At 37.6% G+C, this 18,959-nt stretch overlaps 1 protein-coding gene across 1 annotated transcript in view; it reads right to left on the reverse strand.

The window, feature by feature from the left end:
- Nucleotides 1-222: 222 nt before the first annotated feature.
- The window catches only part of AP4E1 (adaptor related protein complex 4 subunit epsilon 1), a 57,075-nt gene continuing 38,338 nt past the window's right edge, over nt 223-18,959 (reverse strand). Inside the window, exons 16-21 of the mRNA XM_045900080.3 lie at nt 16,722-16,845; nt 13,208-13,466; nt 9,321-9,881; nt 6,037-6,227; nt 4,349-4,506; nt 223-3,322 (exon numbers count right to left, since the gene is read on the reverse strand). Of these exons, the coding sequence (XP_045756036.1) occupies nt 3,162-3,322; nt 4,349-4,506; nt 6,037-6,227; nt 9,321-9,881; nt 13,208-13,466; nt 16,722-16,845 (1,454 nt within the window). The 3' untranslated portion in view covers nt 223-3,161. The remainder of the gene's footprint in view (nt 3,323-4,348; nt 4,507-6,036; nt 6,228-9,320; nt 9,882-13,207; nt 13,467-16,721; nt 16,846-18,959) is intronic.

The following is an 18,959-nucleotide window of genomic DNA, read 5'->3' on the forward strand; positions in this document are numbered from 1 at the left end:
TCTGAAGCCCACAAAATTCTCTTTGAACATCACAGAGAAACAGCAATATCTTTACTTTTAACCAATTAGACCACATTCTTTGGGACTGTAATGAGTAAATTACTCTTTTCATCCCATTCCAGTTGCTTCTGTTCTTTTTCACTAACCCTATCAAATTACTGAATAGGATTTACTTATTACTCAGCTATTTAGATAATAAAAAATACACAGACCAAAGAACAGTATAGATCATTTTGTATTTATTACATGTTTAACTGAATTTTTTCCAATTACAGAATTCAACTCCAAAATAAGGTAATTAATGCCTATTAGGCTGTCATTCTCACTTGCATTTTTCCCTCCTAAAATTTTAACAGAGCAAAACACCTTAAAGACATGGGAATAGGTTCAGTGCACTTTCAGTGGCTCACGACCATGAGACAAAGACCACATTTATCCATAAAAAAGAAGACAAAGAGCTCAGTATTTTATAATATTACTGACATGAAATAAAAGGAAAAAATGCAATACTGCATTTTCAGCACAACTGTTTTGGTAGAGGCTAGTAGGTTACTGTTTAAAATAATGCCCCTCTGCAGAGAACATGCTGTGCTTGGCATGCTTGGCACACTGGCACTTGGTTAACTGCTCAGCTTCCATCTGCAGCATTTTCAGGACCCTTACTTGGGGCCCACTTTCCCCTGAGCCTGATCTGCCCGCCTCCACAGGGACTACTCTGGCGGGAGCCTGATCCTTCTTCATTCACCTGCTCTTAAAGCTTTGCTGTCTGCCCTGTATCCGCCGCCCCCCCCACCCCGATTTACCCTTGCCGCATTCTCACACAGCTGAGCGTCCCCACCATAGCTCTTACTCCAGATGCTGCCCCTTCACGTGATCACCTACCCACAAAAATCATTCTCCCTACTTTATAGTCATAGCTCCAGCAATGCAAAAAAGGTTGGTGATGCCTGATTTAGAATTTAAAACATTGAATTAATTTAGGCAGAATATATACTGCTCTGAAGTTCTTTACTATTTACTCTTTCCTACTGTTTTTAAAACCATAAAAATATAAACATTGTTTCTACTAATTCTACTAATTAGTAGAACTGATTCTACTAATCATTTCTGTGGAACCTCTGTCACCCTACTTTCCATTTAGTGAGTTCAGAAAGAACAAAAGTGGCACTAAGTTCCGTTTGGCAGGCCAAAATGATGCCCCCCGCCCTGACCTACCATTACACGTGTCCCACCCTTAGACAGCTCTTTTGGCCAAGCCACGTCTTTCACGACAACTGGTGCTGCCACTCATGAACAGCCCTGCAGCCAAGCAGCACCGTAGTTCACTGTAATCTCTCCCAGGTGGTTGTCCATCTGCTTGCTGGGCACCTTGCACCCACTGCTCTGTACTCAACCCAGCCTTGGTGATCACGTAAGCACACAGGAGGACAGAAAAAAATGAAAGCACCTCCTTTGCCATACACTGCATTCCTCTACAAAGTGAGAGGGTACGTCCTATTTCTTTGTCAGAGTAAGAGCAGAATCAGGGGGGCTTTGTTGACAGAGGTAGAAATAAAAAAGAAGCTGATAAGTCTAGCCACCAGTGTCTGCCACACCCCAGAGAGAGCTCATTCCCTTCACTATGACACTGCTGGGAACCTGAAGATGAATCTGATCTTCTACTCAAAAGGAGAAACCTAGGCAGGAAATTCCAGTCACTTACCATTGCTCTTGTAGCAAGGTTTTACTGCATGTTTTTAAAAGCATAAAATTAACAAGGTGTTAACTTTTTAAAAATGAGTAACTTCAAAATTAATTTTTAAAAATAGTGCTTTAGTTTTTAGGGAGGAAAACACTAGACATGAAAAACTAATGAAATCTCAGCTCCGGGGAATCCCCTTAGTATCTTCATCAGCTATGATTAGTGAGACAATTTAAACCAGAATTCCACACCTGGGTGATAAACAGTACCAATTAACCAGAGAATTAACTGCAATGACTTAAAACTATATTACCAGAACAGTCTCCATGGTGAAGTGTCAGAAAAAGTGAAATAATGCACCATAAGATTTTATAAAATACTTACTATTTCAGTTTTTAACTTTAATGTACAATCTCAAGATAGTGGTCCATCATTCATATTAGGCTTAACCTCTTCTACTGATAAGAGTTCTGACAGAGGCCATAAAAGCAAAACTACAACATAAAAATGAGATATTTTGCTGAAGAACCTGTATGGTATACTTAAGCAGTCACTGCTTTGGTTGTATCCACTGAGTCCTAGTGGATTCAAAAGCCAGGAAAGATAAGATGGCTTTGCCATTTATACTCACAAAATTTGGTCTGTCAAAAGGACCTAAATGGACCTAAATGGCAACTAAGATATTCACCATAACTAAGAAGTCCTTTTATACCTGTGTGCTCTTATAGGTTGTGTTTCCACATGACAATATTTTGTAAATGGCTCTGGGTTTTTAAAATAAGAATAAAGTGATTGACTTTGAATTTTAAAAATAAATGCAAGTGGGAAAACAAATTTTGTAGCCAAATTATCTACAAGCATGTGTAACCAGTTATCTATAATAAAAACTTTATCACAAATTGAATCCCCCCAATATCCAGCATGCTCATGGATCTCCTGAACTGTTAGGGTGTGCTGTGCGCTGTGCCAACTGAGTTCAATACTGATCTAAGCAAAACATACTTGAAAGTAATGACTTGCCTATCAAAAAGCTTACACTGCATTCCAAAGCCAAATATGAATTAGGTTTGGGATTATCAATGCCATGTCTGTCTCCCCTCCATTAATGCAGAGAACTGAGACCTGTGCTTTACTACAAATCAGCTAGCACTAGAGTAAATTTGCTATAAAATTATTTATAACAAAATAAATATTTTCAGTCCCTCTACACTAAGTGACATATAAATCATTAGCAGTTTATAACATTAGTTTAGGTCACTTTTTTGGGGACCCAAATGTACTGTACAATCCTGAGTAAAAGGTTAAGGATACAGTTCCTTGGGGATCTTTCTTGATCAGGACTCATAAAGAAAACACACAGAACCACAGCTTATAATAATCCCCATTTTCACTAGAAGTACCAAGAGTTTTTACTTTGGTAAGTAAGTTTATTTATGTAAACCATTTATTCTGATGGAGTAAAATATAAGCAGAGCTTCTGCTAGGATCCCTCCATCACCTTTTGACACTGATAGAGTAAGCAGTCAGGAAGAGTAGAGCAGGAGGATCTGAACCACAGGGCTAATACATCACCATGAACTCGAAAATGCAGCAAGCAGGGGATGGATGGCAGTAGCTGACAGGCCAAAAGCCCTTCATTGCCTACAACAAAGCAAAAATTAAAAATCTTTAAGACAAAAGAACTTAAATAGACATTTCTCCAAAGAAAATATACAAATGGCCAACAGGCCCGTGAAAAGATATTCAACATCACTGATCAGTAAGGAAATGCAAGTTAAATCCACAATGAATTCCTACTCATATATATAAGATATACATATATGTCATACACACACACACACACACTCACGTGTATGTATAACAACAGTTGGTGAGGATGTGGAGAAATTGGAACCTCTGTGCACTGCCGGTGGGAATGTAAATGGTACAGATGCTATGGAAAATTATATGGCAGTTTCTTCAAAAATTAAATATAGAATTGTTATTATAACCAAAAGAACTGAAAGCAGGGACTTGAACACAGATTATTTGTACACTCACACTCACAGTGGCATTATTCCTAATAGATAAAAGGGGTAAGCAACCCATGTGTCCATCAACAGATGAATGGATAAACAAAATGTGGTATATTCATACAATAAATAGTATTCAGGCTTAAAAAGAAAAGAAATTTTGACACATGCTACATGAATGAACCTTGAAGACATTAGGCTAAGTGAAATAAGCCAGTCACAAAAGGACAAATATTGCATGATTCCGCTTATATGAGACACCTAAAGTGGTTGAATTCATAGAGACAGAAATAACAATGGTGGTCGCCAGGAGGTAGAGAGGGAGGGGAATGACAAGTTAGTGTTTAAAGGGTACAGAGTTTTAGCTAAAGAGGAGAAAAAAGTTCTCGAAGTGGTGGCGGCAATGGCTGTACAATTAAGGATGTCCTTAATGTCAATGAACCGTACACTTAAAATTGGTTAAAATGGAAACTTCTGTTATGTATGCTTTACCATACAAAAAAATTATTTAACAATGTCTGAACAACACACTCATTTGAAAGGTACCCATAACAGGAAATACAGCTCTAAGAAATCCGATACTCATGAAAGTTGATTTGTGTTCTGTGAGCAAGCCCCTATAAACACAAGATTGCCTTTTCGTAACTCTACGAACCTATAATTTCAACAACATGAAGTCTTAGTTTCTGTTGCAGGGTCTTTAGGGCAGAAGGCAGAGCAGCTTGAGATTCTGACACTTTTACATTTTGCTTCACATCATTTGCGAAGGATAACCAGAGTTTGCCAAAGTTTTCAGTTGAGATTTTTAATGGTCTGAAAATAATTTTTAAAATTAGATTTATGTCCAAAAGAATGCAATTAATTCTAAACAAACAAACAAATACATTTCAAATGACTCATGGGAATAGAACATAATCATTGTAAATCTGGGTCCCGCAACATTCATGTTTTTAAATTAACTATGATTAGAATGCTTACCATCATCCTCCAAACTGATGAAAATACTTCTCAAAAAAGATGTTATTAAAGTGTAAATGTCTTTTCAATAAATCACTCAGTTCTCTCTTTGTCCAAGTATTAGTCATTTAGTAAAATTTTACCAAGTAATTTCATGAATCATTCAAAATATAAAACTTTCTTTCATGTCTACTTTGGATTTGGGGATAATAAGACACTATCAACATCATGTATAAGAGTATGAATATAAAGATCTAGCACCTTATGTAAATTAGACCAAGGAAAGGACTTTAACAAATGTATTTTTGAAAATGGTTCATGAGACTGAAGATCAAATAGTGAACACTGGGTCTCTGGGGGTAGAATTATAAGGAACTTTTATATTCTACTTATATTTTCTATAGCATTTGAATTTTTATAATAATTATGCACTTACTTTATAATTAGGGAAATTATTTTTTAAAGATACATAGGATTTTATTAATACACACAGAAGAACTGTTTATTGCATATATTGTGCTTCTTCAGGTCACTAATGCTCACGACGGGATATACCTTTACAGTCTAAGTTTTTAGAAGGCTGGATTCTATCTTATAACAGCACCACAGGCAGAAATATATTCTTTGACAGAGTGAGAGACACGTTCTTACTAAAAGATTTTAAAGAGTAGGCAAAAATTACAGCAGTGTAACGCAAATGAATGTGTGAAGGTTAAAAAAATTTTACAGATATTCACTAGCATTCTGCATTCTTGGTTCAGGCAGCCTTCATTTTAAAAAATGTTTTAATACAGTACAATATATCCATAAAACTAAATGAGAGCAGAAGAGTGAAGACGTTGTCTTCAATTATTCTGGTAACACTGCACAGTGTCTAGTATAATGCTAAATACTGACTATAACTCTAATAAAAGTTCAATAACTTGAGTAATTTTCTTACAGATCTCTAAAGCTTAATAAACAGATTTTATGAAATAATTAATCAAATAAATGAAATATAAATGAAACTTTAAAAGCTTTTTTAAAAAAAGCCAGGCAGAATCTCTGAAGTTATTTTAGCTTAAACATTACACTTTAATATTACTTTCTCTCAGAGGTTTTCCAAGATTACTAATCAACCCCAACCTAAATCAGGTCCCATATTGTAATTGCTTTGTACCATTTGCTTTCTCTTCACAGCACAATTCGAAATCATACATAAATATTCATGTGATTGTTCAATGTCTCTTACCGAGACTGAACATTCCCTAAAGGTAGGGACTGTATCTAGTTTTGAATCATTATACTCCCCAGCACCTAACACAGTGTTTCTGTCCAGAGAAAAGGCCTAATAAATATTTGCTGAATGAATGAATAACTTGAATTAACTTTCCAGAAAATATTTACCTAATGAAATCTAATAGTGATAAGTTTACAGAAAATTCAAGCTGAACAGAATGAGTATCCATCATCTGATAGTTTATAAAACCAGAAAGATTCCCTTCTGTAAAAGGTTTCTCCATCTGCACGCTATATTGAAAGGTTTTGATGCTTTCTGCTTCTGTTATAGGCAAGCAGCATCCAGGTTGCTCAGTGATCTGTAAATAAAAGTAATAAAAGTACTGAAGAAGGATCAATACAGATTATCATATGAATACCAATTTTCTATTTTATTGAAGTGGTACAAAAACACACTATCGTAAGATATTAAAAACAAACCACATTATGAAAATGACAACTTCACTTGAGAAAAATTCACTAGCACAGATAATGAAGAAATAGTATATAGGAAAAAGTTATGTAACAAATTGCAGTGAAAATCTCTGTAAAATTTAGCAACAACAATATGAAAATTATTTAACTTGTATCTTTTGGTTCTCAATCCTGGCTAGCACCAGATGTTTAAAGCTAGGAGAGCTGGGGTGCCTCGGTGGCTCAGCTGGTTAAGCGTCTGCCTCCGGCTCAGGTCATGATCCCAGGGTCCTGGGATCAAGCCTGGAGTCCGGCTCCCTGCTCTGCTCAGCAGGGAGTCTACTTCTCTCTCTCTCCTTCTGCCCCTCCCCCTGCTTGTGCTCTCTCCCTCTCTCTCAGATAAATAAATAAAACCTTAAAAAAATTTATTAAAAAAAATACTATGGGAGTTAAAAAAAAAAAAAAGTACACACACACAGACACACACGTGCCTTCCCTTTTCAATCTACACCCTTACTCAAGCTATGGGGGTAGAGCCCAAGCAATAGGACTGGATTTTGTTTTGTTTTTAAAAATTCCTTAATTTTTCATTCCTGGTATCACTACCATAATTTACAGGGCAATATAGCTGATGTAATGAAAAGAAAAAGAAAAAGACAAAGCTACAACAGATAAAAGACCTCAGGAATGTACATCTAATTGACACTACATTGCATTAATCAATAGCTGCACTTTTTGCAAACTATGGCTATGACAGTCCTGAACAAGAAGGGTTTCCTGTTTAAGCTGCAGTAACTTTTCTGACTATGGATCGTCGTTCCTTCTGTGGCAGATTTTTATAGTTCCTCTAATGCATTTGGGACAATTGTCTCAAAGTAACCTGCAGCTTTCCTGACAACTCCTCACTCTCTCTCCTGCTAAGAACTGTAGCCCTTTTCTTCTGAATTTTTTTTAGAACCTTCTGCTACCATATCCACCACTTCCACCACCAGATCCATAACCACCACCATAGTGACTGCCCGAGCTTCTTCCACCAAAACTGCCCCCCTTCGTGGGTCCATAATTTGATTGCTGTTGTTCACTATAATATCCAAAATCATTATAGTTCCCACCACCACCAGTTACCACCTCCAAAATTTCCTCCTTCATTGTAACCATCATATACTGCACCACCACCTCCATACCCGCCTCCTTGGTGTCCATATCCTGGTCCACCACCACCACTGCCTCCTCTACTGCTATAACCAGGACCACCACCATGGTTGCCACCATCACCTCCAAATCCCTTATATCCACCCTCACCTCCTCTACAACTACCTCTGCTACCACCACCTCCACCACCAGAGCCGCCTCTTCCACCAAAGTTTCCACCACTTGCAAAGTTTCCTCCACGACCCACGAAGTTGCCAGATCCACCCTCCATGACCTCTTTGTGATCCAGCCGACTACACTTCTTGTTTAGAAAAGGCCTTTTTCACTTCACAATTATGCCCATTAATAGTGTGGTATTTCTGAACAATTCTATCAACTGTATCGTGATCATCAAGTTACAAAAGCAAATCCTCTCTTTTTTCCACTCTGCCTCTTCCATAACTTCTATGGTTTCAGTGTTGCCATACTTTGCAAAGTAGTCTCTCAAATTATATTCTTCTGTATCTTCTTTAATACCAACAAAAATGTTCTTCACTGTGAGATGCGCACCAGGCTTTACGGAATCCTCTCTAGAAACAGCTCTCCTTGGTTCCACTACACGCCCATCAACCTTGTATGGTCGGGCGCACATTGCTGCATCCATCTCTTCAACACAAGAGTAAGGCACAAAACCAAAACCCCTGGAAGGTTTTTTTGGGGATCTCTCATCACCACACAATCTGTAAGTGTACCCCAGTTTTCAAAATGTTCTCTTAAACTGTCATCTGTAGTTTCAAAGCTCAAACCACCAAGGAACGGTTTTCTCAACTACTCTGGTTCCTTTGCATCATGGCCCCCGCCTCCTGGCGCCAGTAGCAACGGCCGGAGTCCGGCTGGGGGTGATGGGGTGGCGGTTTTACCTCCATTTTGAGACCGGACTCTATTTTACTTTTTTTTAAGTTCCACTGGTGATCTTAATGCCCATCTAGAGTCAGGAGCTTCTGCCCTGGTCAGCGGTTCTGGCAATATCCCATTCAACACATTTTCGCCCAAAGAAGAAATTCGGTCGGTCTTGTGGAATAACTGATCTCCTGGTCAAATCTCATTATAACTCCACCAAGGACATCCATATAAGAATGTAATTAAACATATTTCCAGAAATCACAGTGGCAATCTCTTAGAGCTAGGGAAGAAATACAATTGATGCCCAAGCACTCCGTATAGAATAATAAATCAATGAAAGAAAAAGGCAGCAGACAGTATACACATTTACCCTTCAATATTCTTACTCCTTGACGTTCTGCTTTGTTAAACTGAGAACTTGGTCTCAGTGTTTATAACAAGAATGAATGAGACATTTAAAGAGAGCAAAAAACCATAAAATACACACTGAAAATAAAACACGCTAACCTTACCATGTGCCAGGTACTGCTGTAAGCATTTTACAGATATTAACTCATCTTCTCACAGTAACAGGCAGATGCTATTAATATCTTCATTTTAAATGTGAGGAAACTCAAAGTTACATAACCTGACCATGAAACACAGCTAATAAGTAGCAGAAGCAAGATGCAAAGCCAAGCATTCTGAGTCAAGAGCCTACCTTTTTAACTACTGTGCTCTATCAATACTTGCTTTATATTTATGGCCTTCCCCAATACAGTTGGAAAATCTTTGTTTCCTTGTCTCTTTTGAATAATTCATCCCTCTCAAAATTAAAAAAAAAAAACAACTGTCACACCTTTGGGGTTTTTTTTTTTACTAAAGAGAAAAGGATGTGGAAGAAACCATCAGAAGATCGAACAACAGAAACACTAAGTAAGCATTGTCTATTTAAGGCAGAAATAAGGAACCATTCATTGTCTTACCTTGAAATTTTCTGCTGGAGCAATTTCTAAGTCAGCACTTTCCAATTCCAAACCACTCTTACTAGAAACTGACCAGACCATGAATAAACAATCATCTTTCCAAATTTTGTAAGAAGACAATGATATGGTTTCATTATGACAGACCTCCACAAGATCTGAATGCATGTGTTCAGAAGTTTCTTCCAGCAAAGAAGAAGCTAAAGAGGTTTCATTAGCAACTGAGGGTGCAGTGGACTGAGAAGGCTGAAAACTTTCTATGCTGTTATCAGTAAACAAAGAAGGTGATGAAGACAGCTTGCAATTGGAGAGTTTCTCAACTGAGGGCAGCTCTGTGAGTGACTCAGAATCCGAAAGTTCAGAGTTGAGAGAAAGTTTATTTAATTCTTTGTCTCCTCTATCCTGCAAAGTATCCAAATAATAATCATCTTCATAAGTTGCATTTGACGAAGAACTAAAGTAAGAACAGGTCATATTATGAGCACCGGTTGTTTCTCCACTTTTGGTTTCCTTGACTTTTGATTTCCTTCTGAATTTGTGAGATACAGTATCTGCCTTTCCTAGCTGCAAAAATAAAACATAATGATAATTCAACCAGTCATGAGTTTTAAACCTTTTTCTATCATTTCAAATGAGCATTTTACTAACTTGTTAAAGTCTAACTATAAGGCATAGATTAACAAAAGAATCAGAGATGAATAAAATGTTAAGCCCTAAAATTCTGACAGCTACCTCATTTTGAACTATTAGCTAAATCTTATTTCTCATTAAAAACACATAAAATAAAAAAAAGAAAGTCAAAAAGTCATTTGTGAACAATTCTAAAAACTTGTTCAAATTCAGAATGCTAGAGTATAGAATTGAACAAATTAAAAACAGTGATGGGCACCTGGGTGGCTCAGTTGGTTGGGCGTCTGAATCTTGATTTTGGCTCGGGTTATAATCTTGGGGTCATAGAATTGAGCCCCGCATCAGCTCTGTGCTGAGCTCAGAGTCTGCTTGAGACTCTCTCCCACTCTCACTATCCCTCCCCCACTGCTTGCGTGCACTCTCTCTAAAAAAATAAAAATAGGGCGCTTGGGTGTCTCAGTTGATTAATCCTTCAGCTCAGGTCATGATCCCAGATTCCTGGGATCAAGCCCCACACCAGGCTCCCTGCTCAGTGGGGAGCCTGTTTCTCCCACTCCCTTACCTGCCACTCCCCCTGCTTGTACTCTCTCTCTTTTTGTCAAATAAATAAATAAAATTAAAAAAGAAATAAAAAGCAGTAAAATTTAAAAAATAAAGTAAGATAAAAACAGTGAGAAACCTAGCCATTTTTTGAGTTTCCAGAGTTGTCCTATAGAAGAGAAAATACCTTCAAATACAGGGATGGCTCAAACTCTGGTTTGGTAGTCTATAATAACCATGATTTCATGGCCCACAAGTCAATAAACAGATGAGAAAAACTGATTTTACTTCAAGAACCAACTGGCAGTGGCTGATACACACAGCAGGCAAGAACTCTATCAGTGACTAATTATGTTTCCTACAGACTCAGGAAACGGGAATGGCAAATTTGCCATCTTTGAACCAACACTCCTGGGGAATGGTCTGCAAATCTGCATAAGCATACAGTGATGGCTCACAGTTCCCCCTTGCCCTCCAAAGTCCTATGTAGAATCAGTGCAGATTGGCACTACCCTAAATCCACGTCTCCATCCTCCTTGGGGCGGTGTGGCTGCCATTCACAGGATTCTAGTTAACCCAAATTCTAGTTTCTCTTCCATACCCTCTCGCACCCTCAAGTCCCAATACCTCTTCCAACTCTGGGCGATGAGTTTGTCTCCTATCTTTCGATTCAGAAGTCATCAAAGAACTAAAATTTTATTAACACAAAAATGAAAACGAGTGGGTGGGTGAAAGACTTCCATTTTCAAGTAGCTGTGGGACTTTGAATTAGGCATATATTAGACTGTTCAGTATTGCTCCTCAGGTCACTGATGCTCTGAGTGTTTTCATTTGTTTTTTGTTTCCTCTTTTCTGTGTTTCATTTTGGGTACTTTTGATGCTTTGTCTTCAAGTTTAATAATTTTTTTCTTCTGTACTGTCTAATCTCCTGTTAATCAGAAGCTACACAAGCCATAAGACACTAGAGTGACATCTTTGTTAAAATATTTAAAGAAAAGAAACAGTCAACCTAGGCTTCAGAGAAAATAACTTTTAAAAATGAGGGTAAAAGAGAAAGGAAAACCAAGAAACAGACTCTTAACTATAGGGAACAAACTGAGGGTTACCAGAGGGAAGGGGCATGAGGGGATGGGTTAAATAGATGATGGGGATTAAGGAGGGCACTTGTAGTGATGAGCACCAGGTGTTGTTTAAGTATTAAATCACTAAATTCTACACCTGAAACATATTAATATTACACTGTAGGTTAACTTACTAGAATTTAAATAAAAACTTAAAAAAATAAAAATGAAGATAAAGTAGAAGTCAAAGATGGGGGGAAAAGCCTTGATCCTTACAGTGAATTACATTAAAAAAAATTAACCCAAAAAGGATCTAGTATACCTTAAATGGAATTACACTTCTGATATCAAGCCCATCACAAAAAAAAGAAAAAACAAAATAAAAACAAAAACAAAAAAAACACCTGATAATTAATTTGTCACACCGAATGTTCTCTTGAGAAAGACTGTTTAACTGCAAGCTTTGCACTTTGTTGAGAGGACAGGAATCCTCCAACACCAGCCATGGGATTCACAAATCACGGCTCCACAGGCCTGGGTGCACTCTGACCACTGAGAACTTGCCCCACCGTGCCAGGGCATTCACGGGTACCCTTACCACAGCCAGCTGGAACACCTTAAAGACCCAAGATAAGTCACTTTGCTGCTGAAATGCAAATGCTGAAACAGCATTAAGATACATTACTTATTAATACATCTAGATTGAAATTTTTTTTCCTTAGGAGGGAATATCAAGTCTGATAGAAATGGGGTCTAGAAAAGAGAGAGAAAAAGGCAAAGAGTATAGGGATGGAGGGAAAATCCCACCAAGGGAGAAGGAAGAAAGAACTGGAATGATGTAAAACTGACAAAAATGTAGCTCTAATCACAGTCTGTACCAGGAAGGTCCATCAGTCCGCCAAATGGAAAATTACACGGGAATTCTCAGATGCTCCAAATAGCACCTGCCCTTCACTCCAATTTTTCATTCTTTTACTATGATAATAATATATCAACATAAAAAGTTTTGAAAATCATCATAATCATAATGCCTGAGTATAATTTTCATTTTGTGTAATTCCTTTCAGTCTCAATACACTTTTATCTTAACAGTTATAAACAGAGTACAAATAAAACTTTATATTCTGCCTTTTTGCTTAATATATCACATGTATTTTTTTTATTTTACAATGCAGTATTTATCATTTTTAATGGCTGAGTAATATTCTGAGCCAATATAATTTATGGACCCATTCTCCTACTATTAGACATCTAAACTGATTCCTATTCTTTACTATTTAAAATACCATTTGGAGAAGTACTTTTTCCATAGACATATCAATATTGTTAAACTACTGTTATCGCCAATACTTCCATCAAGCCCCCTTCCCACTGAGAACTGTCCTATCCACCCATGGGAGTAATACCTGTGGTCATATTTGTAACTTTATTTGGACCCTGACCCTTGCCCCAGCTGACTGGACTACAAAAAAACACCTGACTCAAGCTAAGCCAATTAGAATTTCTCTTTCAGGAATATAAAAAGTGTGTCATTGGTGGCTCTGGAGATGGGGAAGCCATTTTCCACCATGTGTATGGAAGCCAAGAACCTTCAAAGAGCCAGTTTTTTTGTACAAGACAGGGACACAGATTCCCAGAGGAATATAATGGACTACTTACCAAATTGATTGTACTTTCTGATCCTAGCCCAACAAATAATGATGATGCCAGCAGCTGCTTTTCTTTCTCCTCTTTAGACTGGATAAGGACTTGACACTGGTCTTTTTTTATTATAGTTTGGTCTACAGTCTCCATTATTATACTCTCCTGAGGAACGGGCGGAGCTTCAGTTTCATCCCCAGTTTTGCCTTCCTTCTTGGGAAGATAACCCTCTTTCCCCCACAGTTTCTTTATACCTTCCAGCTTCAAGCTATTTGTCCTAAAGAGATTAAGAATGAAATCAAGTCAACTTAAATAACTGCTGAAGAGTTACTTTCTTGAGGCATTTTTTAAAAACACATCATTGCCATGGCCTCTTAAAAACAGCTTTCAGGGATGCCTGGGCAGCTCAGTCAGTTAGGCGTCCAAGTCTTGATTTCGGCTCAGGTCATGGTCTCAGGGTTGTGAGATCCAGCCCTGCATCAGGCTCTGCACTGGGCATGGAGCCTGCTTGGGATTCTCTCCCTCTGCCTCTGCCCCCAACCCCCTGCTCACACTCTCTCACTCCTCTTTCTCTCAAATACATACATACATACATACATACAGTTTTCGTATTAAGCCCTCCCTGGGATTGCCTCAGCTGTAGAGGGACATATCGCCCCCTCCCTGGGCAGCCCACACCCAGTGACTGATGAACAGAAGTACAGAGTCCTGGCCACCCATGTGGACCCAACTCAGGACAACTCTGAAGGGCCACTCTAACTTCCGAGCTCCCCATGGGGTCAGCAGAGACTGCTGTTAGACTGCATTGCATCTTAACTTCTCTCTCTGCCCAAATCTGTTTCTTTCTCCTTCCTTCCACAGGTGGTAGTCACAAGGGCACTCCTTTATATTCTGCATACTAAATCCATCATGGAATGCACTTCCCAGGGAATCCAAACCACAACAACAGGCAAAATAGGAAAAGAGAGGAAAAATACGCCTAAAAGGAGCTTCAAGCTACTTTAAAGATTTTTCTGGCATATTTCATCCGCATACATGCCTACTATTAACATAAATTCTCTCTGTCATGGATTACATATCAGCAGCCTAAAAAGCAGGAAAAATAGGGGCGCCTAGGTGGCTCAGTTGTTAAGCGTCTGCCTTCAGCTCAGGTCATGATCCCAGGGTCCTGGGATCGAGCCCCGCATCGGGCTCCCTGCTTGGCAGGAAGCCTGCTTCTCCCTCTCTCGCTCCCCCTGCTTGTGTTCCTGCTCTCGCTATCTCTCTCTGTCAAATATATAAATAAAAGGGCGCCTGGGTGGCTCAGTTGGTTAAGCAACTGCCTTCGGCTCAGGTCATGATCCTGGAGTCCCGGGATCAAGTCCCACATCGGGCTCCCTGCTCGGCGGGGGGTCTGCTTCTCCCTCTGACACACTTCCCTCTCATGCTGTCTCTCATTCTCTCTCTCAAATAAATAAATAAAATCTTAAAAAAAAAACAAACATGTTAAAAAATATATATATAAATAAAATATTTTTTTAAAAAAAGCAGGAAAAGTAAGAACACAAAATATGCCTCTTTATGATATGAAACATATTGTATAAGAATTTTTTTAAACATGAATCATCTTTGCCTGGGTTTTGACAATAATATAATTCGTGATTTTACACGGCATACCTTTGTATTGTTTTTAATCAGATCATTCAAACACAGATGTAAATTCTGTAACTCACTTTAATTCAGCTCTAGGAATTCCCTTTTGAGATAGCCCCCAAATAGGGCCTAAGGTAAGAAATTCTAAATTGGGCTTGCTACTACTTTATTCTCAACTTGCTAGAGACTGCAGAAGAGTGGCTGTCTGCTCTCTAAAACTGATTTGCCTTGTCAATTACCACATAGGTTCCCAATTCTGAAATCATGTGTAAGCTGTGGTCCTCTTTGGAAAGAAATTTTATATTCATCCCTCATGTTGCATTTCATGGTAACACAGCATATGTACTGTTCCTTAGCAGCTCTGCCAAATGTCATTTCTCTCAGAGTAGTACATGTTTATGTATAGGATTTACAAGGATTGTCAAGTCCCCCAGATCTCAGTTCAGTACTAAACAAAGAGATGCTGTCACCTGTTGTGCAGGTAAAAGAGACTAAGTTTCCTCCCTGGGTTTAGAGGGTTCCTGTCCTCTCCTTCCCTTGTCCCACTGTTCTGTTTGGGGCACTTAATTGCTATCACCTCTACATTCAAATGCTCACAAATCATATCTGTTCCCCATACTTGGAATACCAAAATTAAAAGGTCTGGGAAAGAAAAGGGTGTCAACAGAGCAGGAAAAAAGGCTAGGAAAGAGAATTTCATTCAGTATATCATCCTATATTCCTTATAATCTATGTGTCAGTCTTCTGGTAAATACTTCTTCCAACCATCGTGCTGGAAGACTGACAAATGCAAAGAGCAACATAAAATAAAGTGACTGACTCCATAATGAACATATGAGGACTCAAATTCAACTGTCATCTTTCAAAGTTGCTACCTTTGAGATTTTATTACATTTATTCCAACAAAGCTGCCACTACTCAAAACATTTTTTAATAGGCACTGAATAATATATGGAACTGTTGAATCACTATATTGTACACCGAAAACTAATGTAACACTGCATGTTAACTACACTGGGATTAAAATTTAAATTTTTTTTAAGTTTTTTTTAACTCTTTTAGAAGCTCCTTCACAAACAAGGAAGCCATTTTCATTACTTTACATCACATCAATAACCAAAATTATCCAGAGTGATCACTAATTTCATTTGGTTAACTCAGCTTTTGGATATTGATAATAATGGCAATGACAATTAGTATTAATAGTAGCAGCTACCATGTATCAATCACTTACTATGCACTGGATTTTATGAGGCCCTTTATATATATTATCTCACTTTTTAACTTAATCACGTTTCTAAAATTAACTTATATTTCCAAAATCAAAATCTACCTAAAAAGACTGAAGATTTCGCTTCATATAAGACATTTAGACAAATGTATCATCAATTTTCACGGTGGCAAGAAAAAAGCTCTGGAAGCATTTTGAGCAAAGTATACAGCTTACTTAAATGAAGTCAGTCATCTTATTTTATGTTCATCTCTGTACTGTCAATCTTCCAATGAAATGGTTGTAGAAGATTATGAGGAATGTAGAATGATATGCTGAATATTCACCTGTATATAAAAATTCTCACATACTTCTTTAAAAATGTATGTGTATACATATGTGTGTATATATATATGTATAAATGTGTGTATAACACACATAAAACATACATACATACACATACATACACACAATACACAGTAATAACACACACATCATTACTATGTGTAAAGTCTATATACATTATGCTGTCTTGGAAGTAAGCAAGCTCCCTTACAAGTTCTCTTGTACAACATCAACACCTTGAAAGCAATAAACAGTCCATGCAGAATTCAGCTTTCAGGGATGCTACTACATTTAAAGACATTTAAATACTCCTATGTTCTCAATTTTAATAAGAAAGGAACTTACTCTTTCAGCCCGGTCTCTGCACTATTCCCAGATATATCTGAACCAAGAGAAATGCCAGCAGGAGACTGTCGTCCAGTGAAGCCAGATGAAGAAAAGGAGAGTCCATATGGTTCAAAATTGAGAACTAGAATTTTAAAACAATAACAGAAGTTCATATTTAAAACAAAGCAAAAGTTAGGAGGGAAATGCAGGAATTATCAAAGGTACCATTCACTACTGATATAAAATAACTAAAGGTTAGAATCCAATGACAATTTTTAATTTTTTATTTTATTTTTGTAAGTAATCTCTACACCCAACATGGGGCTCAAACCTACAACCCCGAGATGAAGAGTCACATGCTCCACCAACTGAGCTGGCCAGACACCCCTCCAATGACAATTTTTAAGCTGGAAGGGACTCTGGAGATGATCTAATCAAATAATTACAGTAATAGTAATAAAGTAGCTATGATTTATTGAATGTCGACTACCGTCTACATGCCATTAGTTGATCAAAGACAAATGATACTTCACTTTTATCTTTTCACCTCCCTTAGAAACTAAAGGAACATCCAATTAGGAAAGATAACTGATAAACCAGGCCACTGAAAAGTTGCTGCTCCCAGACAAAAATGTTTAATGAGCTATGAATGAAGAGACAACCGTGTTTTTGCTTAACAAAATGCTCTTAGGCACATTCCTATACTGAATGGACTAATGGAGCCCTCAATGTGAAATTTCCCTTACTGCAAAGAATAAGGTTTACTCAGGTTCAGATTCCTTTGAATCTGTATACCCAAATGAATTCAATCAAGAGCCATAAAAATTCATATTGTTATTGTGGTAGAGCAGATGCCAATATCCATTCTCCTCTTTTAAGTAATAGAACTCTTGCTTCTTAGCTAGGTACATGGCCACCCAGAAAAGAAATGACATTTCCAGACTCCTCTGCCATGTGCTTGAGTTCTGGCCAATGAAATGATGTACACATTCTGTGCACAACTTCTGGGAGGAATCTTCCTGGAAGAAAAAACATCTTTCTTCTCTCCCTTCCTCCTTTACATTCATGAAGCCATCATCAATCCTAGGTTGCCTATTTTTGGAATTTCTTTAATGGGAAAGAGGAGTAATTTTCTGCCTTGTATAAGGACACATTTTATTTATTTGTTTTCTAATATGCTATGTAGCTATACCTAATCCTAACTGGCATATTTTTATCTTTTTGGACTATCTGGATTTTAATACAAATGATCTTCTTAAATCATAGAAAGTGCCTTATAAAATATAAATGTGAACTTCTCTAATTATTATCTTCATTTTACAAAAGAGAAACTGTGGCAGTTTACCATGAACTTACCAAAGATTACAAAAATAGGAAAAATGATAGAACCAGATAAGAAAGCAGATACCCTGGTTCTAGAGCTTCACTCTCAAGTATTCTATTATACTGTCTCCTCCAAAGGAAACAGCACCTAATCCAAAGAGAATTAAATAAATTAGTTTAGGATAGAATTAATAAATTCTATATCTAAAAGAATGATATAGATGAGAAATCAATGTGCAGTAGAAAAAAAACTAATAGGCTAATTAATAACCAGGAGAACTGAGTTCTTGATATACATCAGGTATTAACTGGGTACATGAACTAGACCTTAACTTCTCTATCTATAAAGTGAAGGGTTCAGGCTAAATCAGCAGTTTCCAAATGCTGATCCGATAACCAGGATCAAGATGACTTTGTAGAATTTCCCACATATGGCCAAGCTTTCAGAGATTCAGAAACAAAAGATACAGGAGTAGGGCTCAAAAATTTGTATCATTTTTTAAAACTTCTGTGATTCTGATTCATAATCATGTTTGGAAATCACTTCTTTAAAGACAATTATCATATGATTTCACTCATATGTGGAACATAAGGAATAGTGCAGAGGACCACAGGGGAAGGGAGGGAAAACTGAATGGGAAATCAGAGAGGGAGACAAACCATGAGAGATGTGGACTCCAGGAACCAAACTGAGGGTTATAGAAGGGAGGGGGGTGGGATGGTGGTTATTAAGGAGGGCCCGTGTGGTGATGAGCACTGGGTGTTATATGCAACTAATGAATCGTTGAACACTACATCAAATACTAATGATGTACATGTTGGCTAACTGAACATAATAAAAAAAAAAAAAGAAATCACTTCTCTAAATCCTTCCAAGGTCCTTTTCAACTAGAAAATCCTCCCATTTTCAGCTTTTCAATCATGTAGTTTAAC

The sequence above is a fragment of the Mirounga angustirostris genome, unplaced genomic scaffold (assembly GCF_029215605.1).
Source record: "Mirounga angustirostris isolate CCGP_5_RB_7025 unplaced genomic scaffold, mMirAng1.0.hap1 SCAF_9, whole genome shotgun sequence".
In the NCBI taxonomy this organism is placed as follows: Eukaryota; Metazoa; Chordata; class Mammalia; order Carnivora; family Phocidae; genus Mirounga; species Mirounga angustirostris.